Genomic DNA, 24,876 nt, shown 5'->3' on the forward strand with positions numbered 1-24,876 from the left:
GGGAGGCTGAGGCACGAGAACTGCTTGAACTCGGGAGGCAGAGGATGAAGTGAGCTGAAATCATGTCACTGCACTCCAGCCTGGGCCACAGAGCAAGACTCCACCTGAAAAAATGAAACATAAATAAAGTCCACCCCAAACTGTTGACAGTGAAACTCCCAGAAAGTGAGTTTGGAGTAGAGAAGTTTCATTCTTTTATTTTCAAAATAATCATGTAAGTGGAAAGGCTGTATAATCGTATCAGTGGAAAGACACTCCTCAGATCTCCAACCCTACCAAGAATGCAGGTCCCCAGGCCTTAGACCACCAAAAGTGGATGTGAGCGCCAAAGGCCTCCCTCAGCTCCACGAGTCCCAGCTCCCAACCCCCTCTTCTCCCAAATAGGGGAATCGCGACCCCAGCCCCTCCTCCCTCAGACCCAGGAGTCCAGGTCCCCAGTCCCTCCTCGTTCAGACCCAGGAGTCCGGGACCTCATCCCCTGCTTCTCCAGACCCAGGGTCCCTCCTTCCGGCCCTTGCTTCCCTGCTCTAGACCGGCCTCTCACCGTGTAGGCTCCGCCTCTAATTCTGCGCCACGTGGGCGCTTTCCTAGGACGGCCCCCTGTCAATCTCCGCACTGGCCCCCGCCTCCCGCCCCATGGCGGGGACTTAATTTCGGTCCGGCCCTTCGGCCTGGGCCCCGCCTCCGCAGCCTCAGCTCTAGCCCCGGCCGCGCAAATAGTCCCAGCGGCTTCTCTCGCGGGTCGGGCCGCCCTTGGGGTCCTTTCACTTCACGGCCCCTCTTTGGTGCTGTCTTCAGAGTTGCCGGACGCAGGTGACAAGACAATCGTTTCCATCATGTCCTTGCCCCTTTTTGTCAGCCCCAGAGACAACGTCTCCTCGCTTGTTCAGCAAGATTCTAGCGGAAGCAGCCAATATTCCTTTCCCTAAGCATGAAATGGGGTTTCCCAAACAGGCGTGTGTATTGGACGCCTCTGGAGGAGAGCAGGCTGGCGCCGAGGCCCGGCCTTGAGAGCGGCGCGCACTATAAATTGGCGCGTGCGGCAACCCGCGTCCGCTTTGTAGAGAGAAATTTTGGTAAGTGTGGCTTTTTCCCGGTTGTGTGGCGGGGCTTTGAGATGATGGACGCACGTGTCCTGAAGGTCTCGCGGTTGGAACGGGAGCGCCCATGTAGTCGCGTGGACAGGGTCAGGGCGTTTGCAGGGACCCAGAGAGCGCGCTCTGGGGCGAGTCTGGGAGTTTTCTGCGGGGATGGTGGTGGCTGTTTGGGGCATTTGGTAGGTGGCGACTTCTACAGCTGGCGCGAGCAGGAATGCCGGGGCGGACCCTCCTCCGTCTGCCCCGCGGAGGAGCTCGCCGCTTGTGCTGTCCGCACGCCGCGGGCCTCCGCCATCTTGTCCGTTTGGTTGGGGGAGAGGGGTGGGCGGGTTGGGAGGCGACATTGAGTTCTTTCCGAGGGTTTCAGATGCTTCCTTAGGATTTCGCTCTTGTGTTCACAATTCTGGACGGCTGGCGTTTTTGTGCAACCTAGAACAAAGACGGGGACGGAAGAGGAGGGGGCTTTGGGGGGGGTTCCATAGTGGCAGAGACAGTGTATCGAGTTACCAAGAAGTGGGAGTGAGGTTTCTAGGTGAATTGCTGGGGTTTTTTGAGAACCATGTAGGAATGGATGTAGAAGAAAGCAGACGAGGCCTTTGCTTACCTGCAGGAGTCATTCTGACCGTTCATGCCACGTGAGAGGGTTTTGTTAACGTTAGTTTTTGGCTTAGGTCCTTTAAGGTCTTGAACATCGGTTTTCTGACTTGAGCGGGGCCCATGCCCCTGTCGAGGAGGCTCACCCTGGAAGCAGCTAGCCGATTTCCTATCACCCCCACCACGACCCTGCGAGGATCTCTACTTGACTTTGCTCCTTCAGGCATCCACCTAGAAAATCATTGAGTTTGTTCATGTCACAAGTGAAAGTATTTTTCTCATGCGTTCATCATTGGCACGTCCTCCTTTGGCAATATTAAAATCTACTAACAAATGGGAAAGTAACATTTGCACCGTCTTGCCATATTCAAGAACTTTGTGCTTAGTTGTTGAAAGTAAGTTTCATGGCTGGGCGCCGTGGCTCACGCCTATTATCCCAGCACTTTGGGAGGTGGGTGGGTCGCTTGACCGTAGGAGTTCGAGACCCGCCTGAGCAACATGGCAAAACCCCATCTCTACAAAAAATAGAAAGTCAGCCAGGCGTGGTAGTGCGGGCCTGTGGTTCCATCTACTTATGGAGGAAGTGGGAGGATCGCCCAAGCCTAGGAGGCGGAGGTTGTCTTTAGCCAAGATCGCGCCACTGCACTCCAGCCCGGGCAACAGAACAGACTCTTTGCCCTGAAAGAAGTAGTGTACTTGTATATAGAAAGTAACATTTTTCTACTTAATATTGTTAGCATTGTCACCCTTAATGACGTTAATTCCTTAATACTGCAGTTAACAATCTGCTTTGTGCCTGATCCTCAGTCATCTTCGAAATGGATTTTTTGTTGTTGTTGTTTTTGAGACGGAGTCTCACTCTGTCCCCCAGACTGGAGTGCAGTGGCGCGATCTCGGCTCACTGCAGGCTCCACCTCCCAGGTTCACGCCCTTCTCCTGCCTCAGCCTCCCAAGTAGCTGGGACTACAGGCGCCCACCACCACGCCCGGCTAATTTTTTTTGTGTTTTTAGTAGAGACGGGTTGTCACCATGTTAGCCAGGATGGTCTCGATCTCCTGACCTCGTGATCCGCCCACCTCGGCCTCCCAAAGTGTTGGGATTACAGGCGTGAGCCACCGCACCCGGCCCTTCGAAATGTCTTTTACAGCTGATATGTTCAAACCTGATTCAGTCGAGGGTCTTTGCTCATTACTTATTATTTAGAAGTTGGCTTGGTTTCTTCCTAGAATAGCCCTCTTCCTTCTTCCTTCTCTCAATAAGGTCTTCCAGGGGATTTATGTCTTGACAGCTTTCTGTTTATGGCTTATGAGCAGGTGTAGACAGTGCTAAAGAAACCCGCAAAGGGTTGGGGATGAACGCTGGGGACATCTTCATGTAGTGCATTTGGTATCCTGCTCATCCCGTGAGGACAGTCCCCCGAGGACCTGTGGCACTGGGGAGGTTGGGGCATCTTGGTGTTTCCATGAGCAAAACTGGTCATTCCTACCTTCTGGATGGGTTTTGAGTTTCCTACCCACCCCCCCACCCCCACCCCGCCTTTTTTTTTTTTTTTTTTTTGAGGCAAGTCTTACTCTGTTGCTCAGGTTGGAGTGCAGTGGCACGACTCGGCTCACTGCAACCTCCACCTCCTGGGTTCAAGCAGTTCTGCCTCAGCCTCCCGAGTAGCTGAGATCACAGGCATGCCCCACCAAGCCTGGCTAATTTAGTAGAGATGGGCTATCCTCATATTGGTCAGGCTGGTCTCGAACTCCTAACCTCATGATCCGCCCACCTCGGCTTCCCAAAGTGCTGGGGTTACAGGCATGAGGCACTGTGCCCGGCCACATTTCCTGCTCTTTAAGCTGTTAGCTTGGCCTTTGTTCCTGAAGGTAAGTGGCCTCAGGACCTGGTTGCAGAGGGACTGGGGCTCCCATGATGTCTAGCACTGGGCTCCGATCACCCCTGAGGACACAGTGCACCCCAGGACCTTTGACACCTGGGAGTCTGAGGGGCCCCAGTTTTAATGGCTCATGGACTTGCAGATTATTTCTTCCCCCACCCTCACTGTGTCTTTCTGTGTTACATGTGCAGCTTCAAGCTTAGGACTACCCGCCATACCCATCCAGGTAAGAACCCTTGCTCCTGCTCCTTGACTCACCTGGGTTTAAAATATCTGACTGTCTAAGTTGACTTCATACTGTATCTCTGGCAACTAATTTATGTGTCAACGATTGTACTCAGTGTTGACATACAAAAACCATCTCAGGCCAGGTGTGGTGGCCCACGCCTGTAATCCCAGCACTTTGGGAGGCTGAGGTAGGTGGGTTACCTGAGGTCTGGAGTTTGAGACCAACCTGGCCAACATGGTGAAACCCCGTCTCTACTAAAAGTACAAAAAATTAGCCAGGCGTGGTGGCACATGCCTGTAATCCCAGCTACTCGGGAAGCTGAGGCAGGAGAATCACTTGAACTCGGGAAGCAGCCTGGGCAAGAAGAGTGAAACTCCGCAGCAAGCCTGGGTCCAAATCCCAGCTCTGCTATTCACAGCCTTTGAGACATTCACCAGGCCGTCGCTCTTATGCACCTCACTGCTATGTCTGTGGAGCAGGCACCGAGCAGATGGCCCAGGACAGTAGCACTTCCTGCCGTCCAAAGGGTAGGGCTTGAATAAGAAGAGGAATGTGTGGACTGGAGAGAACAAGCATTTGTGTTTCAGGGGAAAGAACTAACCAAACATGTCAAAACTCAGCAGTGGAAAAGAAACAGTGACTCCCAAGTGATCCTGTCACGTTGTTCATGGGTTTTGTTGGCTGAATGCGATGTGTCTTTAAGCGCAGCTTAGCCTCCAGTGAACCATTTATATATAAACTGATACGATTCAAGGAATCCCTATTTTCACAATAAAAATAACAGGCTTTATCAGGAGAATTCTTTCAAAGAACAAAATCATTAGACAAGCGTGAGTGTGTTATCAGAAAAGAGACAGGTGTTCTCAGCTCTGGGAGGATTTTCATTTGTTCCTTAGATGTCAGGAGCTGGAACGGTGGCTGCAGTGAAATAGACCTGAAAGTGTGTTCTCTAGGTTCTTGGAGGTTTCAGCTGTTTCTGGCAAGGAAGCTGGCTTCTGGGGAGGGTGGGCTGGGATTGCAGCTCCCCTGAGTATCTCTCTGAGGGTCCTGTGCTCTTAATCCAAGATCCTCTGTGGGGAGTGAATGGAGCTGAGCGTTCGTCATGGCTGGCTTCGAGGGGATTCCTGGGGACGTAAGGAGTGGGGTCGGTGCCCGTTGGGTAGGGATGTGTGAGAGGTGAGAAGACAGAGCTGGTGCGGGATAGGGAAGACAGAAGGGCCATGTAGCATCTGGATTCTAGGCCGGCGCCTTCCGTATGACTGTCCAGATAGAAATGTTCCTCACCTTGTCCCGTGTGGCAGCCACTGGCCACGGGTGGCTCTTGGGACACCTGGAATGTGGCTAGTTTGTGGCTGGGAGCCGGGTTTTTAATTTTTCTTGGCTAGTTTAAACAAGGGCCCCCTCTTTGGACAAAGCACATTTCTTTGCAAAATGGAGCTTTTGGTGTTTCTGTGGTTGATAACAGCAGCTCACACTGAACGAGCGCCCGCAGTGTTAGTGCTTTTGCAGAGAATGAACTGAACTTATCCTGCCAGGGTCCCAGTGGTAGGCAGCTGCCCCTTCCCCATGTCACAGAAGGCTCTGGTGAAGTCAGAGCAGCTTGGAAGAGCTGGGTTGGGGCAGCAGACCTGAGATGCAGGCAGAGGCAATTGACGGGTATCCCATTAGGGCACGGGAGGTCCAAGCAGAAGGGTTTGGTCCCGTCCTCTCACTGAACCCCACAGATGTGCCGTTTTCCAGAGAAACACCACTGTGATGGGGGTGAGGTCAGTGGGCCTAGATTATACAAGAAGCCACACCCAGACTGAGCTGGATGGGGGAGGGGGGCAGCCTGGCATCCTCAGGGACCAAGTGTCATTCAGTTTGTTGCCCGATCTCTCAGCACCCTTCTGTGATGTCCCCCTCAGGACAGCAGGTGGCCCTGGGACCCATGTCAGGAGGGTGTGAGGGCACCATGATGATCAGCACTGGGCTCCGACCGCCACTGAGGACACAGTGCCCCCCCGGGACCTTTGACACCCGGGGGTCTGAGGGGCCCTGACTCTGGGGAGGGCTCATGGGGTGTCTTGACTGCCCTGCACCCTACTGACCTTCCCTCCCCTGTGCCTCCAGGTGCTGAAGGGCCTGACCATCCCTTGGTAAGAACAGAGGAGGCTGCCTGTTACTCATGGTGATGGCGAGAAGGTGGACGTAGACAGGTGCCCAGCAAGTGCCAAGCCGGTCGCTGCCATACGCACTGGGCTCATTAACCTTCTTAGTAACCCTGTTGGCGGGCGGAGGTGGGATGGCGGCTGGGACTGGGTTGTAGCAAGATGTCCAGAGTCAGGGGCCTTGAAAGGGCTGCACTTGGGGACCCCATGATGTCCAGCACTGGGCTCCGACTGCCCCTGAGGACATGGTGCACCCCGGGACCTTTGACACCTGGGAGTCTGAGGGGCCCCACTCCAGGAGCTGATGGGTGGGGGTGTGGCCATTTCCCCCATTCAGCGCCTTTTCTATGTCTTTCCCCTGACGGCTTCCCTCCAGGCTCTCTGCTGTTTCCTGCCTAGGCGTGGCTGCAGCCGTGGCTAGGAAAGTGCTGCACCCACCCCCCTGGGCCGGAGCTGGTTCTGCTCCCGCTACAGGGACACAGCTCCTGGCTGTCTCGGCGCTTCGGGCAAGAACCGCAACAAGCTCTCCTGGGCCCTGCAGGTGTACGGCCGGGCGCCTGCCTTGTGCCTCATCTCTCAAGAACTGCTGCTGCTGGGCGACCTGATCCAACCTGACAAGGTGCCATCTTCAGCTACCACTGCAAGGCCCTGAGGGCAACAGCAGCGCGGCACTGCCCACCTGGCTGCTGGTGGCCTGGTGCCAGCTGGGAGTCCTCCCAGCACTTCGAGGCCACTGAGCCGCCCTTCCAGCCCTGGCCCACCATGGAGAGGGGTATCCAGCTTCCTCTTCAACCCCATCGTCTGCCCCTGAGCCAGTGACGCCCAAGGACATGCCTGTTAGGTTACCCAGGTCCTGTACCAGCGCCAGCTGGTCAAGGGCATGACGTTGTTCTAGGCCGTCCTGGACATCCAGGCCATTGCCGACAGCAGGCTGCTTTCCATGGAGCCAGAGGCTGCCAGGCTCACGCTAGGACCCAACCCAGTGCACATGGACCTGGCTGCTGAGCCGCACACCCAGGAGAAGGTGGATAAGTGGGCTACCAAGGGCTTCCTGCAGGCTGGAGGAGGAGCCACCCTGCTCCCCTGTTCTGACCAGGCCTGTGGGGAGGAGCTGCCCACATGCCGCCATGAGACCTGGGCCTGGCTGCCAAGGACAGATACCACTTGGCCTGGTGCTCCAGGGGTGAAACAGGCCAGAATCCTGGGGGAGCTGCTCCTGGTTTGAGCTGCAGTCAGGAAGTGCGGGACATGGTAGGGGAGGCAAAAAGCCTTGGGCAGTACCCTCCCTCGAGCTAGCCACACCCTGACACTGTTCAAGGGCTCCAGAAGAGAGGGGTGTCTGCCCTCAACCTCTCCCCGCCGTGGGTGTCACTGGCCAGACGTCATGAGGGGAGCAGGCTGCGTGAGTGGACACTTACCATGAGTGTCTGGGGGGAGTGATTCCCCCATGCATTGTGTGCCATATTACATTTCTGCCCAGGCAGCAGGGTAGGTGGGTACCATGGGTGCCCACCCCTCCACCACATGGAGCCCCAAAGCACTGCAGGCCAAGCAGGGAGACCCCACACCCATGACATAAAAGCATCTTGAAGCTTTTACTTAGTGTTTGTAAGGATTGGTTTGTTTTGTTGTTTTTGAGATGGTTTTTGCTCTTGATGCCCAGGCTGCAGTACAGTGGTGCAATCTTGGCTCATTGCAACCTCCACCTCCTGGGTCCAGGTGATTCTCCTGCCTCAGCCTCCCAAGAGGCTGGGATTACAGGCACCTGCCACCACGCCTGGCTCTATTTTCAGTAGAGATGAGGTTTCACCATGTTGGCCATGCTGGTCTCGAACTTCTGACCTCAGGTGATCCACCCGCCTTGGCCTCCCAAAGTGCTCAGATTACAGATGGGAGCTGCCACCACCACGCCAGGCCTGTCATGGGTTTTCTCTTAAGACCTCTGTTGCTGTGCCTTCTCTCTGAAAGTGCATTGGCTGTGTGCTGTGGTCAGCCCCAGTCCCTTTTGATGGATCTGGTTTTGCTGTGTGTGACTTCTGTCTGGTCTGAGTTCTGGGTCTGGGTTTAGGGTGTGTTGGGGCCAGGATCACAGGTGACAGCTCTGTGAGGATTCACTGAGCCCTGGCGGTTCTGGCTTCACAGCTGAGGTCTTGGGCACAGGGGCCCCTGTTAAACCACGGACATACCGCTTAGCCCTCTGTGGGCTCAGCTGCTGGGCTGGGTCCAGGGGGATCCACCCAGGCCTCTGCCCACTAGCGGACTCCCGGCTCTGCACAGGCCGTTCCAGCAGGCTGCTGGGAAAGGGTGGGCTCTCACCACCAGGTGAGAGGTGGTCACAGCCACAGGGAACCCCACCTGGCACTTGGGGTGTCCATGAACCTGCAGGGAAGCAGCCAGGCTCCCTCCCAGGGCCAGAAAGTATGAGGGGCGTTCATTCCTCAGCCTTCCCAGGGTCATGGCTCCTGGCATCATCTATCTGGGATGCCCCGTGACCACCCAACACCTCTAGGGAATGCCGGGAAGGGCAGTGAGGCAGGTCTGGGGACTCCCCGGGGACGAGTCTGCATGAGAGGCTGCCCTCAGGACCCTGGGAAGAAATGGGCTGGGGTGGCATGCAGGTGGCCCGGGGGGCGGAGGGGTTGTCCCAGCTTCCACTCACTGGCGTTTCTGGACCCTGTCCCTTTTTTAGGTTCTGGTCACTGGGAGTGGCTTTGAACTTTGCTCCAACTGCCCCGTGTAATGGGGACCAAGTGGCTGTTACTAAACGTCCACTGCACCCAGGCTCCCCACGAGTGCTCTGGTTAGACGCTGCCACACAACCATGGGTGTGGGACAAGGCCTGGGAGGGACTGGTGCTCTGCCTTGTGCCACACAAAGAGGCAACCTCCCCTTGGGCCAGGGACTCAAACGGCAGCCATGCAGGTGCTCCACAGCGCGTGCTACTGCATGAGTGGCGGCGGAGCAGCTCTCATCAGCATGTGATAAATGTTCGAGTGGTGGATGCACAGCCCGTGCGATGGTTGGGACCCGAACACTCTTTTATTTAACCTAAATTTAAATAGCCACACGTGGTAGTGACTACTGTAGTGGCCAGCGCGTCCACATCGCTTGCAGCATTGCAGTGCACAACCCAGAGAGCACCGACATCTTTCCCTGCTCTCTGCCTGCCTCCAGGAAGGAAGTCTGGGAGTTGAGGAGTTTGGTGGGTTAGAGTCGTTCGGCCGAGTGAGACACAGACGGGCCTATTACTTGCCCAGAGGCGCACAGCCTCGGAAACCAGGCTTTGAATCGTGTACCTTTCTGAGGTCTCTGCTGCTGGATCCCCCTGACCCCACCCGAGTTCATGGTTGCTTTGAGAGCTGGTGTGGGTCACTAGAAAACCAGACGAGGGTCCAACTCCTGTGAGCCCCGTCTCCACAGAGCACATGGCCCACATCGAGGCTCACTGAGCAAGCTCCTGTCACAAGCTGCATGTGGAGGTACATACAGGGTCCACTAGGTCCTCAGCCAGCCCACATGCTTCCTATGCTTGCATAGAAACATGCATAAACATGCCAGCCGGGTGCGGCGGCTCACAACTATAATCCCACTGCTTTGGGAGGCCAGGGCAGGAGGATTGCTTGAGGCCAGGAATTTGAGGCCAGCCTGGCCAACATACCAAGAAAACAAAACGAGGCATGGTGCACACCTGTAGAAGCTGAAATAGGAGTTTGAAGCTGCAGTGAGCTATGCTTATGGCACTACTACAGCCTGGGCCACAAAGTAAGACCCTGTCTCTACCAAAAAAAAAGTGCCATGCAGCCATGCCTGCTTGTTCAGACATGGGCACATTTGTGCTTGAATGTGTGCCACAGACACGTTTTTATCAGCAAATACGTACAGACTACCTGTGCACGCGCATAAGCGCAAAAACAGTGGTCACAAGTGACATGCATGCATGCACACTCATGCCACTGTCACAGACGCGCATGTAAGCACACACAAACTGGTTTCCGGGCCAGAGACTCCACCCAGCCCTCGTTCCCCACGCACACAGGCGCACAGTAAGTCACAGAAGCCAGAGCAGCTAGTGAGCATACGTGTTGGGGTCCAGTGTCAGCTGGGGGTAGGAAAACCCTGGTTTCTGGCTCACACGGGGCCCCCCAAGGCCCGCAGGCACCCTGGTCTCCAGGCCAGCAGGCCCAGCCCCAAGCTGAGTGCCACCAACACAGCTACAGCTCCGGCCAGCAGGGGCACCACTGGAGCTGCAGGGAGAACACACAGGGTGTGAGTTTCAGGACTTGGAACCCTCTACTCCCACCCCGGCACAGAGGACTGTCACCTGGGGGGATGGCAGCCTCATAGGGGCCATGGCAGGAGACCCCATGGGCCGGAGGCCGGGCCGAGGCAGTCAGCTGGTAGAAGCGGCGTAGTGGACAGGGGGCCAGGCACCCGGGGAGACTGAGAGGCAGGGGCAGGTGGGCGGAGTCATTGCGGTAGAAGAGGGAGACGGTGACATTCCTGGAGAGAGAGGACACAGTGGCACCTCCTCCCTCCCGTCATTGATCTTAAAACCTGGAGAAACGGGCTCCTGACTCCCACCTGTTATCCTCCCAGCACCATCCCATGCAGTTCCCTGCCCCGCCATGCCTTCTGCCTAGCACATCACACCTTGCTTTGGGAGGTCTGTCCCGCCCACCTCCCTGGGCACCATCCCATCCTCACCCTCCGTTTTTATCAGGATCCCTCAGGTGCCTCCGGAACTCAAAGCCGAGGCAGGCGGCATATGGCGGGGTGTGTCCATCATAGAGGCCCAGGGCCGCCTGGAGGGCCAGCAGGGTGCTGTCATGCTGCAGGTGGAGCCGAGGGGTGAGATGACACTTCTCTCTGGAGGCCTCCTTTCTCCTGAACACTAGACTTGTGCATCCAGATGTCCCCCAGGCTGCTTGGAACCAACCCCCCAAACTTGCGCCTCCCTTCCTCTCACCCTGAAGGCAGTACCAACAGTTACAGGCGGCCATTTAATAAAGATTGCGCAAATAGGTGCAAAATATGATTGGACGAAGCAGCCTGTCTCCTCTGGAAGGACAGATTGCTTAGTCCAATATTTTCTTTTTTTTTTGAGACAGAGTCTCGCTGTCGCCCGGGCTGGAGTGCAGTGGCCGGATCTCGGCTCACTGTAAGCTCCACCTCCCGGGTTTACACCATTCTCCTGCCTCAGCCTCCCAAATAGCTGTGACTACAGGCACCCGCCACCTTGCCTGGCTAGTTTTTTGTATTTTTTAGTAGAGACGGGGTTTCACCGTGTTAGCCAGGATGGTCTCCATCTCCTGACCTCGTGATCCGCCCTTCTCGGCCTCCCAAAGTGCTGGGATTACAGGCTTGAGCCACCGCGCCTGGCCAGTATTTTCTTAATGAAAACAAGGAATTATCTTTAATTCATAAATTCTTCCTCCTGTGACACCATCACCTCCCTCTTTCCAGACTAATGATATAGCCCAGGAGTAGGGTTTGGAGATACAGGCTACCCAAGGCAATGGACTGGGGTCCATTGGGACCGCAGGCTCTTCCTCACCCAAATTGCTGTCACCCTCATCCCTGTGCCTCAGTGTCATATGGCACTGCTTCCCAAGGACTCACGGCTGAGTACATGACCATCTTGAGGGGCAGCCCCAGGCGCTGGACCCGGGAGAAGTTTGCAAGGATAGCATTCAGCAGGATCCCTGAGGATGGGAAAAAAGAGCTTAGAATCTCCCAGAGGGAGGCACCCCAGCCTCCCGGCCCCACACCTCACCCCCTGTCAACTGGGCCTTCTCTGCTGCCCGGGGTGGGCCCACGTGGGCTCCAATATCCAAAGCCGAGATCTGGGCAAGGGTCCGCAGGACATCTGGGGAGGCCCAGGCTGGTAGTGGAAGACCATGGGCTTGCTGTGGGGAGACGGGAAGAGAAGACTGACGGACCATCCTGAGCCCTCGAGTTTGCCTCTGGCCCCGCAGGCCTGTGCTGCCCCCTGCTCTTTTGAGTCCCCCATGGGCTGGATCTGGATCAGGCTGGGAAATCATGAATGTGGACAGCAGTGTGGTTTTTTTTTGAGACGGAGCCTTGCTCCATCACCCAGGCTGGAGTACAGTGGCACAATCTCGGCTCACTGCAATCCTCGCCTCTCAGGTTCAAGTGATTCTCCTGCCTCAGCCTCGCGAGTAGCTGTGATTACAAGTGCGTGCCACCATGCCCAGCTAATTTTTGGTTTTTTTTGTTTTTTGTTTTTTTTTTTGAGACGGAGTCTCGCTCTGTCGCCCAGGCTGGAGTGCAGTGGCCGGATCTCAGCTCACTGCAAGCTCCGCCTCCCGGGTTTACGCCATTCTCCTGCCTCAGCCTCCCAAGTAGGTAGCTGGGACTACAGGCGCCCGCCACCTCGCCCGGCTAGTTTTTTGCACTTTTTAGTAGAGACAGGGTTTCACCATGTTAGCCAGGATGGTCTCGATCTCCTGACCTCGTGATCCGCCCGTCTCGGCCTCCCAAAGTGCTGGGATTACAGGCTTGAGCCACCGCGCCCGGCCTAATTTTTGTATTTTTAGTAGAGACGGGGTTTCACCATGTTGGCCAGGCTGGTCTCGAACTCCTGACCTCAGGTGATCCACCCACCTCGGCCTCCCAAAGTGATGGGATTACAGGCATGAGCCACCGCACCCGGCCAACAGCGATTATTTATTAATAATAGACGTTGTCCTTCCACAGCCCAGAAGGCTTTATCTGAAACCCCTGGGACCAGAGGGGTTTCACAGCTCAGACATTCTGGACTTCAGAAAGATCTGATGGTGCTGACACCGCACAGCATGGAACACACACAGCAAGGGCTGGGGCAGCCCCCTTAGTCACACACATTGCTGCTCCCACCCTGTGATTTGGAACATTCCGTGAGCTGGATCGAGCAAAGACTAGCAAGAGGGCTAGCTAGGTGTGGTGGCTCGCGCCTGTAATCCCAGCGCTTGGGGAGGCAAAAGGATTGTTTGAGCCCACGAGTTCCTGGGCAACATAGTGAGACCCCATCTCTGCAAAAAAAAAAAAAAAAAACTTTTTTTTTTTTTTTAAAATTAGCCAGGCATGGTGGTGTGCACCTGCCTCAGCACTCGGAAGGCTGAGGCACGAGGATTCCTATAGCCAGGGAGATGGAGGCTGCAGTGAGTTATGATAATGCACTCCAGCCTGGGTGACAGAGCGAGACCCTGTCTATTTCAGGTCAGCTCCCGCCGCCCAGGTTTTGGGTTTTCTGATTACAGGACTGTGGGGAGGAATTGCCAAATGTGGAGCCTCAAACCCTGGCAAGGCCTTCACTGTGCGCCAGGCACTGTTGTAGGCACAGTGCGTAGATTAACCATTTGAATCCTCACGGCGTCCTGGGGAGGTGTTGATACCGGTGTTGCCATCCCCACTGTGCAGATGGGAAAACTGAGGCACAGAGGGTTAACTAAATGCATGAGGGAACAGGGCTAGTGAGTAGCAAGCTGGGATTGGAAACAGTTGTCCTTAAACCCTTGGCTGGGAAGGGGCGGGGCTCACCTGGCACATGAGTGTGTCCAGAACCTTCCATGCCCTGCGTAGCGGCTCTCCAACCAGCGACAGCCCCGTGAAGTTCTCCAGGCGAGTCAGGAAGCCCTGGATGCGCGGGGCTGGGTGAGCCCTGGCCGGTCCCCTGCGCCTCGCCCCACCCCGCCACCGCCCTACTCACCGTCCAGCCCTCCAGGGCCTCCTGGTACTCGGCGGCCTCGGTGGCCTCCCGCAGCAGCTCGTGGTATCTGGGACAGCTGCGCATGGGGAACCTCAGCAGCTGGGGAGAACTGAGGCTCAGAGAGGACAGCCACGTGCCTTGGGTCTCACAGCGGGTTGGGGGAACCCGGGCTCTGTGCCCCTGCGTCTGTCACAGTTTCTCCCAGATGCAGAAGAGCAGTGTGGGCCCGGGCTCACGCTGGTCTGGACAGACCGGCTCGAGTACAGCCTTGCTTCTCGGAGCTAGCTCAGGTGGCCAGACCCAGAGCTGCCTCTCTCTCCACCCACTCCCTCCCTCACCACACCTGGGTCCAGCGCCCTGACCTTGTCCTCAGCCACGGGCACCGTGTGCACTGGGATCGGCCTCCAGTGGGCCTCCGGGCTCCCTGGAGCAGCCTCAGGAAACAGCCCGGCAAGGTTGGCCTGCGCGCTCTCCAGTGTGCGGTCAAAGTCCGTGCTGCGGATGTACACCTGGAGTGGGGTGGAGAGAGGGCAGGCGGGGGGTCGTGGTTGGGGTCAGAGGTCAGCTGTGGTGGCAAATCAGAAGCCTCAGATTCAGTTTGGAATAGGGGTCAGACACTGAGAATCATGTGGCCGTCAATGTTGGAAGTTGGGATCAAGGGTCCAGAGGTTAATGTCAGGAGCAGTTGGGCTGGACGTCCTAAACTGGACAGCCATGTTGGATTTAGGGGGTCAATTGAGTCAATGAGGGTCAAAAAGGAAGATCAGAATCGGTGGAGGCTGGAGGTTAGAGGTCAAGTTTAGGAGGGCAGTGTGGAGGCTTGGTGTCAGAGTTCAATACATGTTCATCAGAGGTCAGGAGGACTGTCTGTAACTGGGGGATGTCAGAAGACATAGGAGGAAACAAAAGAGGTAGGTCAGAATTGACAAAGTGTAGAGGTTAAAGGTTAGAGGTCAGGAAGGCAAGTTACGTCAATAAGGGTCAAAGATCGAAATCAAGTTTGGGGTCAAATGTCAGAGGCCAGAGGTCTGATTGGAGTCAACGGGACTAGAAAACAGAGATGGAGGCCAAATAATAAAGTCAGAGTTGATGGAGGTCAGAGGTCGAGATGTGACAGGTTGAGATGGAGTCAGAAGTCAGTGTGGGTTAGTCAGTGTACCGGGGGTCAGAGATTAGAGGTAGAGGGCAAGTCAGGTTGATGGAGGTCAAAGGCCAGAGGTGGAGGCCCAAAGAGAGTGTTGTAGTCAGTGGAGGTCAAAGGTGGAAGGTCAGGGGACCAGGTGGGGGTGACTATGGCAGTACCTCCTCCCGCCGGTACTCGGGACTCAGGAAGGCTTCATAGCGGCTCCTCAGGAAGCGGCCCAGCTCCAGCTGCTGGCGGACCCCCTCCTGGGGACAGAACAGCCTTAGTCTACGCCTCTCCACCCCTCCCACCCTTGCCCTCACCTCCCACCCACTTCTCACCCTGGTCAGCTGGCCCAGGCCTCGTGGCCACAGGGTGGAGGCCACCTCCTTGTGTGGGTCCGTGGGGTAGGAGGCCAGCGGGGCCCGGTCGCCATGGCGGAATACCTGGGGACAGGACTGGTCAGGGCTAGCCCTGGGGGAGCTGAGGGCAGGCCGGGGCGGGGGCGCCTCACCAGAGCCACGAACACCAGAGGTCCTTCTGGCAGGGCCCGGGGTGGCAGCAGCAGCAGCAGCAGGAGCAGGAGAGGTCCAGCAGGGTGGCCCCAAAACCCCAGCCCGGCCATTTCCACCCAGCCCAGACGCTGAGCTCAGCCCACTGTCTGGGCCGCAGTCCCGCCTGTCCCGGCCCTGCACTCAGCACCCCCATTATAGCAGGCCCTGGCACGCTTCCCCAGGGGCCACAGATCCCATCCCCCAGCGCCTCTGCCAGTCTTTGATTAACCCGTTTCATCTTCGTTTCATCTTCACTGCTGCCCCAGCAGACGCTCGATGTGCTTGTCATCATCCCCATTGTGCCGTTGGGGAAACTGAGGCACAGAAGGGTTCTGTAACTTGCCCAAGAAAACACTGAGGTTTCTCAGACAAAGCTGCGATTTGAACCCAGGTGCCTTTAACCTGGATGCAGACTTGGAAAGAGACCCTCACCCCACATTGTTCATCTCAGCCACAGCCTTGACCCCCTGAGTCAGAGAGGTCGATGGTAGTAACCATGGGCTTGATTTTCTGTACTTTGATGCTTTGACACCAGGGGCCTTGCTATTCATTAGAAGGACCGCCCCTCCCGGGGTTACCAGTTCCTGGAAATAGTCACGGACTGGCCCAGGCGCGTGCCTCTTCTGTACAAACCAGCCAACCCAGAGCCCACACCCCAACCACCCGGGCCACCATCCACCTGCCCTGATCACCTGGGGCAGGGTACTGGACGACTCAGGACAGCCCCTGTGCCCCAGAGCCTGCTGAAATGGCTCAACCAGCCACTCTTTACCCTACCTTATCCCACAGAAAACACAAAGAAGCTGCTTGCTTCAGGTCTGTCTCCCGGGCACCCCAGTGCCTCCCCGTGTGGCCCCCGTGGCATGCTCCCTCCTCTGGAGAAACTGTGAGTATAACAAGTCATCTTTCTTTCTTTTTTCTTCTTTTTCTTTCTTTCTTTTTTTTTTTTTTTTTTTTTTTTTTTTTGAGATGGAGTCTTGCTCATCGCCCAGGCTGGAGTGCAGTGGCGTGATCTCGGCTCACTGCAAGCTCCGCCTCCCGGGTTCATGCCATTCTCCTGTCTCAGCCTCCCGAGTAGCTGGGACTACAGGCGCCCGCCACCGCGCCCGGCTAATTTTTTGTATTTTTAGCAGAGAAGGGGTTTCACCGTGTTAGCCAAGATGGTCTCGATCTCCTGACCTTGTGATTCACCCGCCTCGGCCTCCCAAAGTGCTGGGATTACAGGCGTAAGCCACCGCGCCCGGCCTCTTTCTTTTTATTTTATTTTATTTTTTTAATTTTTTTTTTGAGACGTAGTCTTACTCTGTTGCCCAGGCTGGAGTGCAGTGACACGATCTCAGCTCGCTGCAACCTCCACCTCCCAGGTTCAAGAGATCCTCCTGCCTCAGCCCCCCAGTAGCTGGAATAACAGGCATGTGCCACCATGGCCAGCTAATTTTCGTTTTTGTTTTTTTTTAGTGGAGATGGGTTTTCACCATGTTGACCAGGCTGGTCTCGAACTCCTGACCTCAGGTGATCCACTCGCCTCGGCTTCCCAAAGTGCTAGGATTACAGGCGTGAGCCACCATGCCCAGTCAACAAGTCATCTTTCAGTGGCAATCGTCTGCTGCTCGGGCGGCCTTACCATCCCACAGTGCTGATAAAATCTACACTTAGCACCATCTGGGCCTGGCTGGCTCTCCTGCCTCACTGTGCACAGTCAGTCTCCAGTCCTGTCCTGTTTTGTTTTTTTTTTTTTTTTGAGACAGAGTTTTGCTGTATTGCCCAGACTGGTCTTAAACTCCTGAACTCAAGCAGTTCTCCCAGCTTGGCCTGTCAAAGTGCTGGTATTGCAGGTGTGAGCTCCTGCACCAGTTACGAAAGTTTTGTGAATCTCTCTCTCTCCCCGTACTTAAAATACGATAGAGGCCCCTGGAATAAAGTAGTAGAAGAGCTGGAGGCTTAAGCCAGACCAGGAGCTGGCAGCTCACACCTGTAATCCCAGAATTTGGGAGGCCAAGGTGGGAGGATTGCTTGAGGCCAGGAGTTCAAGACCAGCCTGGCCAACATGAAGAGACCCCCACCGCCCTGACTCCATCTCTATAAAAAATAAACAAAAATTAGCCAGGCATGGTATGGTGACGTGTGCCTGTCATCCCAACTACTCAAGAGACTGAGATGGGAGGATCACGTGAGTCCAGGAATTTGAGGCTTCAGTGAGCGATAATCTTACCTTTGCACTACAGCCTGGACAACAGAGTAAGACCCTGTCTCTAAAAAAATAGAAAAGAGAAAAAAAAAAAACCCCTGAAGCAAAATTAAGAAACTAGAAACCATGTTCTAGCCCCTGGAGATGTCAGCACTTTAATATCTACTGACGTATTGGCTGCTGTGACAGGTTACCACTCAGTGGCTTAAAACGACACACATTTATCCCATTACAGTTCGGGAGGTTGGAAGTCTGCAATCAATATAACTGGGCCAGGCATGGTAGCTGACACCTGTGATCCTGTCACTTTCTGAGGCCAAAGTGGGCAGATCAGTTGGGTCCAGGAGTTTCAGACCAGCTTGGGCAACATGGTGAAACCCCGTCTCTACTAAAAATACCAAAAAACTAGCCAGGTGTAGTGGCGCACACCTGTAGTCCCAGCCACTTGTCGCTTGAGCCTGAAGTTGAGGCTGCAGTGAGCCCTGATTCTGTCACTCCACTCCATCCTGGGCGACAGAGCGAAACCTGATGTTTAAATGCAGTTTTTCATATATGTACTTCTTACCAAAATGAGATCATACAGAACCTGCAATTTTGTAACCTGCGTCTTTCAGTTAACCTCCTCTTCTCCTTGGCAATAGTGCTTTGGTCTTGTCTGATACCCACTCCCTATTCAAATGTCCCTCCATTTCTCCCCAAAGAGACTTTGTTTGGTTTTGTTTTTTGAGACAGGGTCTCACTGTGTCACACAGGCTGGAGGGCAGTGGTACGATCTCGGCTCACTGCAGCCTCTGCCTCCTGGGTTCTGGTGATTCTCGTGCCTGAGCCTCCTGAGTAGCTGGGACTATAGGTGCACACCACCGCACCTGGCTAATTTTTGTATTTTTAGTAGAGACAGGGTTTTGCCACGCTGCCCAGGATGGTCTCAAACCTCTGGCTTCAAGCCATCCTCCTGCCTCAGTCTCCCACCTGAAGAGCCTTTATAACTTGTTTGTCTAAACCAAAACCTGGTCCAGGATCACCCATCAAAGCTGGTCCTGCGTCTCTTAATGGATTTTTTCAAATATAGCAAGGCCACTTGCTTTTGTTTTGCATTGTGGCATGGATTTGTTGGAGAGACAGTGCCCCTTGCTCTGCAGAATGTGTTGCCTTCTGGAATTTTCTGGGTAGTGCCCTGAGGTATTGTTTTACAATCCGTGTTATTCATAGGAGCGATGTTGTACAACTGTGACCACTGAATCAGCAAATAGGGACCCACTGCTTCATTAATACATGTATGTATTTTTCTATTTATTTTTATTTATTTATTATTATTATTTTGAGATGGAGTCTCACTCTGTTGCCCAGGCTGGAGTGCAGTGGCGTGATCTCGGCTCAGTGTAACCTCCTCTGCCCAGGGTTCAAGTGTTGCCCATGCCTCAGCCTCCCGAGTAGCTGGGACTACAGGTGCACACCACCACACCCGGCTAATTTTTTTGTTTTTTTAGTAGAGATGGGGTTTCACCGTGTTGGCGAGGCTGGTCTCAAACTCCTGACCTCAAGTGATCCTCCTGCCCTGTCCTCCCAAAGTGCTGGGATTACAGGTGTGAGCCACTGCGCCTGGCCTATATTTATATATATTTAAAGAGATGGGGTCTTACTATGTTGCCCAGGCTGGTCTTGAACTTCTGGGCTCAAGCGATTCTCCTGTCTCACTTGCCCAAAGTGTTGGGATTACAGGCATGAGCCACCGCACCCAACCCTATATATGTGTGTATATATATAGTACATATATATAGTATATATATAGTACACATATTAGTACATATATAGTACATAGATATAGTACATATATATGGACACACACACACGTATTTCCCCAATAAGTGTTCACAGTTGTACAACATAGCTACCAAAAATAGCAAGACTCTATCTGCCAGAAATAATGCAAATAGCTACGTGAATAGCCAGATTGTATAGTCTCCTTTTTTGTGGTAGTGATAGGTGAATAGATATCTCACACATGCATGTATCACATGTATTTTATCTTATTTTATGTTTTAGTTGTAGTTGTGGAGACAGGATCTCGCTCTGTTGCCCAGGCTGGAGTGCAGTGGTGTGATCTTGGCTCATGGCAACCTCAACCTCCTGAGCCCAAGTGATCCTCCCATCTGGAGGAGGAAATTTTGCCTGGGCCTCCTCAACTGTTCTCCTGGCCTGCAGGCTCCTACTGTGAGATATTTCTACAACCAGAACTGACCCGGTCTCTCCCCTGCTCTCAACCCTCCCATGGCTCCCCAGCACCCTCCGGGGAAAAACCCAGACGCCTCACTATGATGTTCAAGGTTCAGACTCTCCAGTCTCACGTGTCCCGATGTCACGTTCAGACGCCGTGTGTGGCGTGCCACGCCAGGGTCTGTCTCTGCCCTGTGCCTCTGCCAGAATGCCCTTCCCTGTTGCCCTGGCCACCATTCTTGTTGCTCTGACAACCCCCTCTTGGGGTTCCAGTGGCTTCTCCCCTCTCTGGCTCAGAGACCCGGGAAAGGGAGAAAAGACCAAGCAAGGGGTGGCTGGAATCCCAAGGCCATGAACTTCCAGGAAGTGAGAAGGGGTCTGGCAGGGAAGGGAGGCCTAGGGCGGGGCAGAGGGCAGGGAGGGGAAGGGTCCTTACCTCTGATCTCCTCCCCCTAGAATGTGACCCTGGCCATGGCCGTGTTCACCATCCTGACCTCCATCTACTTCTTCAACAAGGTGAGCAGGAGGAGGGCGGAGGTGGGGGCTGAGTCTCTGTCTCCCTGGTCCGCTTTTGTCATCTTGGTCTCTCTTTCTCTCCTACGTCTCTGTATATCTCCCTGTTTTCCTTTCTCAGGCTCAGCAGTGAGAAGACGCAGGACCTCCCCACGCAAAAGCCCTGCCTCTGCCCGGACCATCGCTCTGAGGCCAAATAAATGTAACTGAATCCGCACATCCTGCTCCCCCGCCCACTGCCCCTGCGCCCGGCCTTGGGCCTACATCACACCTGGGGACTCCGTGTTTCAGGAGGGACTGGGGTGGGGGTCCGGACTCCAGAGTCTGAGGTAGGGGAGTGGTGAGGGCCCACCCTCTCAGGTTTGAGGCTAGGAGCTGGGAGTCTGAGTTGGGTTTTGAGGGATGAGTAGGAGTCTGTCTGGGGCATTCCAAGAAGAGGAAGAACATGTCAACTCTGGGTGTAAGGGCACAGAGGGAAGAAAGAGCAGGGCAGATTCAGCGCCTGGCACCAACACAGGCTGCTGTGTACTTCGGATTTGTTATTTCCCTCTGATACCCCGACTTCTTCTCCATCAGACAAAGGCAAAAATTTTTGTCCAATGGGCCCCAGAAAACCACAGCCAGGGCAGCCTGAGATCCAAGATGTGAATGCACTTATCACATCAGCTGCAGCGGGCTTTAGTTATCATCATTTTCTCCATCACTGTCATACTGTATCAACACATCTTCCTCTTTTTTTTTTTTTTTTTTGAGATGAGATCTCACTCAGTTGCCCAGGCTGGAGTGCAGTGGTATGATCATAGCTCACTGCAACCCTGAACTCCCGGGCTCGAGCGATCCTCCTGCCTCGGCCTCCTGAGTAGCTGGGAATGTAGGTGTTCACTACCATGCCCAGCTAACTTTTATTAATTTTTTTAGAGACAGGGTCTCACCATGTTGCCCAAGCTGGCCTCTAACTCCTGACCTCAAGCAGTCCTCCTGCCTCAGCCTCCCAAAGTGTTGGAATCATAGGTGTGAGCCACTGTGCTCAGTCTCTTTTCTTTTCTTAACAAGCTCCTATTTAACCTTCAACACCCACCAGCAATGTCCCTTCCTATAAAAGTGTGCAGACTCACCCCCATAGCCAGTTCCTTAGCAGCCCCCTCGAATAGTGCCCTTCCCCAACCCCCTGCCTCTATCTCCAGCATCCTCAGGTCAGTGCCCTGGGGGACACTTCAACCTTCAGTTGCATTTCACCTACCTTCTCATCTAGTCAAAAGCAATTTCATTTCAGCTCAATATCTGAAAAGACAGCTTTGGACTAGGGTTGACTGTGCGTGCTAGGTTTTCCTGGAAAAGCTCAACAAATTTCCTCCTTTCCTTTCTTTTTTTTTTTTTTTTTTTTTGAGACGGAGTCTCGCTCTGTCGCCCAGGCTGGAGTGCAGTGGCCGGATCTCAGCTCACTGCAAGCTCCGCCTCCCGGGTTCACGCCATTCTCCTGCCTCAGCCTCCCGAGTAGTTGGGACTACAGGCGCCCGCCACCTCGCCCGGCTAGTTTTTTTTTTTTAGTGGAGACGGGGTTTCACCATGTTAGCCAGGATGGTCTCGATCTCCTGACCTCATGATCCGCCTGTCTCGGCCTCCCAAAGTGCTGGGATTACAGGCTTGAGCCACCGCGCCCGGCCCCTCCTCCTTTCCTTTCTTCCTTCCTCCCTCCCTTTTTTCCTCCCTCCCCTCCCCTTCCCCTTCCCCCTCTCTCCCTCCCTCCCTTCCTTCCCTCCTTCCTGCCTTCCCAGACAGAATTTTGCTCTTGTCCCCCAGGCTGGAGTGCAATGGTGCAATCTCAGCTCACCGCAACCTCCACCTCCCAGTTTCAAGCAGTTCTCCTGCCTCAGCCTCCCGAGTAGCTGGGATTACAGGCATGCACCACCACGCCCGGCTAATTTTGTATCTTTAGTAGAGATGGGGTTTCTCCATGTTGGTCAGGCTGGTCTCGAACTCCCAACATCAGGAGATCCACCAGCCTCGGCCTCCCAAAGTACTGGGATTACAGGCGTGAACCACGGCGCCCGGCCTCACAAATTTCATTTTATTTTATTTGAGATGGAGTCTCGCTCTGTTAAACCCAGGCTGGAGTGCAATAGCGCGATCTCAGCCCACCTCAACCTCAACCTCCCAGATTCAAGCAATTATCCTGCCTCAGCCTCCCAAGTAGCTGGGACTACAGGCACCTGCTACCATGCCTGGCTAAGTTTTGTATTTTTAGTAGAGACAGGGTTTCAGTATGTTGGCCAGGCTGGTCTTGAACTCCTGACTTAGTGATCCGCCCACCTCGGCCTCCCAAAGTGCTGGGATTACAGGTGTGAGCCACAGCGCTTGGCTACAAATTTCAGTGATGACCACAAATTTCAGTAATAAACAGATTCACAGTCGCACTATAATTTTATCTCAAATTAATAGAATTTTTGTGGATCACCAACATTTTGGGCCAATGTTTTAGCATCAGTGGCAACAGCGCCCTCCTGAAGTCCTCAAAAGTTTCCGATTTGGAGGCGGGCTTTAGTTTCGAGTTATTGGCTGCAAAACTCCAAATAGCCACACAGCGGCGGTGTTGCACTATTTTCTCAACCAGAAATTGGCTGCCTTAAGGGTTGAGCGCAAGAAATAAACGTCGGTTTTGGCAAAACCACAATTGTTTGTCTGTCTGTTTGTTTTTGAGACAGAGTCTCGCCCAAAACCACAATTTTTTGAGACTTGGGGGGTTCCTGGCTGCTTCCTCCCTCCTTCCTGCCTGGGCTTCCTCCCCCGCTGGACCCTCACCCCAGCCTTCTCTCTCTCTCCTCCAGTCCTCAGAGGGGTCCTCCTGTACCCAGAGCTGACCCTGTCCCTTTCTCCTCACAGCCCTCCAGTGGCCCTGAATTCCAGGCCCTCCACTGAGCATTGGAGGCTGCAAGTAACCTGACCCCCTCCAGGCTTAAAAAAAAAAAAAAAAAAACTCACCTACCTCCCACGCCGGCCCTGGTGTATTCTTGGCCACAGCGAACTCGAAGATAGTCCCGTGTTTGCACTGCTGGGTCCCAGCCTGGAACACCCTTTCCCATGTCTTTCTTTGTTAGAGACGGAGTCTCGCTCTGTCGCCCAGGCTGGAGTGCAGTGGCCGGATCTCGGCTCACTGCAAGCTCCGCCTCCCAGGTTCACGCCATTCTCCTGCCTCAGCCTCCCGAGTAGCTGGGACTACAGGCGCCCGCCACCACGCCTGGCTAATTTTTTTGTATTTTTAGTAGAGACGGGGTTTCACCGTGTTAACCAGGATGGTCTCCATCTCCTGACCTCGTGATCTGCCCACCTCGGCCTCCCAAAGTGCTGGGATTACAGGCGTGAGCCACCGCGCCCGGCCTTTTTTTTTTTCACCTCAGCCTCCCCAGCAGCTGGGACCACAGGTGCCACTATGCATGGCTAATCTTTTTTTTTTTTTTTTTTTTTTTTTTTAGTAGAGATGAGGTCTTTCTATGTTGCCCAGGCTGGTCTTGAACTCCTGGCCTCAAACAGTCCTCCCACCATGGTCTCCCAAAGTATTGGGATTACAGGCATGAGTCACAGCACCCCCATCACCACTAACAAATACTGACAGCAAAGCCGGTCTTTGCGTTCCGCCGCCCCCTCCCCTCGTTTCCTTTCTGCACCCCAGGGTTTGAACCACTCAGTGCTGCCTTTCTCAGTCCTCTGGGAGCCATCAAGGTTGTATTTTCTTTTTTTTTCTTTTTTTCTTTTTAAAGATGGACTCTCACTCTGTCACCAGGCTGGAGTGCAGTGGCACAATCTCAGCTGACTGCAACCTCCACCTCCCAGGTTCAAGCGATTCTCCTGCCTCAGCCTCCAGAGTAGCTGGGATGACAGGTGCTGTCACACCTGGGTAATTTTTTTGGTATTTCTTTTTTCTTTTTTCTTTCTTTCTTTTATTTTTATTTATTTTTATTTATTTATTTTGAGATGGAGTCTTGCTTAGTCACCCAAGCTGAAGTGCAGTGGCAAGATCTTGGATCACTGCAACCTCCACCTCCCGGGTTCAAGTGATTCTCCTGCCTCAGCCTCCCAAGTAGCTGGGATTACAGGTGCACGCCACCACACTTGGCTGATTTTCCTATTTTTACTAGAGACGGGGTTTCACCATGTTGGCCAGGCTGGTCTTGAACTCCTTAACTCAGGTGATCCACCTGCCTCGGCCCCCCAAAGTGCTGGGATTACAGGCGTGAGCCACTGTGCTCGCATTTTTTTTTCTTTTGTATTTCAGGTAGATGGGGTTTCATCATGTTGGCCAGGCTGGTCTGGAACTCCTGACCTCAAGTGATCCGCCCACCTCGGCCTCCCAAAGTGCTGGGATTACAGGTGTGAGCCACAGCGCTTGGCCACAAATTTCAGTGATGACCACAAATTTCAGTAATAAACAGATTCACAGTCGCACTATAATTTTATCTCAAATTAATAGAATTTTTGTGGATCACCAACATTTTGGGCCAATGTTTTAGCATCAGTGGCAACAGCGCCCTCCTGAAGTCCTCAAAAGTTTCCGATTTGGAGGCGGGCTTTAGTTTCGAGTTATTGGCTGCAAAACTCCAAATAGCCACACAGCGGCGGTGTTGCACTATTT

General features: G+C 54.2%; 2 protein-coding genes and 3 non-coding genes across 13 annotated transcripts; 4 read left to right on the forward strand and 1 right to left on the reverse strand.

The window, feature by feature from the left end:
- The first annotated feature begins 729 nt into the window (after positions 1–729).
- On the forward strand, positions 730–22,920 carry SMIM47 (small integral membrane protein 47). Of its 9 annotated transcripts, none has more exons than XR_012093115.1 (8): positions 758–1,076; positions 3,762–3,796; positions 5,912–5,997; positions 6,326–6,568; positions 16,124–16,220; positions 19,566–19,733; positions 20,193–20,252; positions 20,371–22,920. XR_012093115.1 is itself a non-coding variant. In XM_073016139.1 (4 exons), the coding sequence occupies exons 1-4, from the start codon at positions 932–934 to the stop codon at positions 6,552–6,554; spliced, it is 270 nt and encodes an 89-aa protein (XP_072872240.1). In that variant the 5' UTR covers positions 730–931; the 3' UTR covers positions 6,555–7,547. The 9 variants fall into 9 exon arrangements, 2 of the variants coding, with proteins under 2 accessions (XP_072872240.1, XP_072872239.1); XR_012093111.1 differs by having other exon boundaries at positions 798–1,076; positions 5,912–5,937; XR_012093110.1 differs by lacking the exon at positions 19,566–19,733 and having other exon boundaries at positions 798–1,076; positions 5,912–5,937.
- On the forward strand, positions 3,595–3,685 carry LOC119621821 (small nucleolar RNA SNORD88). Its single transcript, XR_005238420.2, has one exon. It is a non-coding gene; the product is annotated as a small nucleolar RNA SNORD88 (small nucleolar RNA).
- LOC119621822 (small nucleolar RNA SNORD88) lies at positions 5,747–5,837 on the forward strand. The gene has a single exon (XR_005238421.1). It is a non-coding gene; the product is annotated as a small nucleolar RNA SNORD88 (small nucleolar RNA).
- Positions 6,149–6,239, forward strand: LOC119621820 (small nucleolar RNA SNORD88). The gene has a single exon (XR_005238419.2). It is a non-coding gene; the product is annotated as a small nucleolar RNA SNORD88 (small nucleolar RNA).
- ACP4 (acid phosphatase 4) lies at positions 10,078–15,405 on the reverse strand. The gene is made up of 11 exons (XM_037991997.2): positions 15,295–15,405; positions 15,122–15,226; positions 14,960–15,046; positions 14,020–14,166; positions 13,658–13,756; positions 13,489–13,584; positions 11,723–11,855; positions 11,569–11,651; positions 10,654–10,778; positions 10,271–10,449; positions 10,078–10,193 (listed from the first exon to the last, which is right to left on the reverse strand). The coding sequence occupies exons 1-11, from the start codon at positions 15,403–15,405 to the stop codon at positions 10,078–10,080; spliced, it is 1,281 nt and encodes a 426-aa protein (XP_037847925.2).
- Positions 22,921–24,876: the final 1,956 nt, after the last annotated feature.

This window comes from Chlorocebus sabaeus, chromosome 6 (genome assembly GCF_047675955.1).
Source record: "Chlorocebus sabaeus isolate Y175 chromosome 6, mChlSab1.0.hap1, whole genome shotgun sequence".
NCBI lineage: Eukaryota > Metazoa > Chordata > Mammalia > Primates > Cercopithecidae > Chlorocebus > Chlorocebus sabaeus.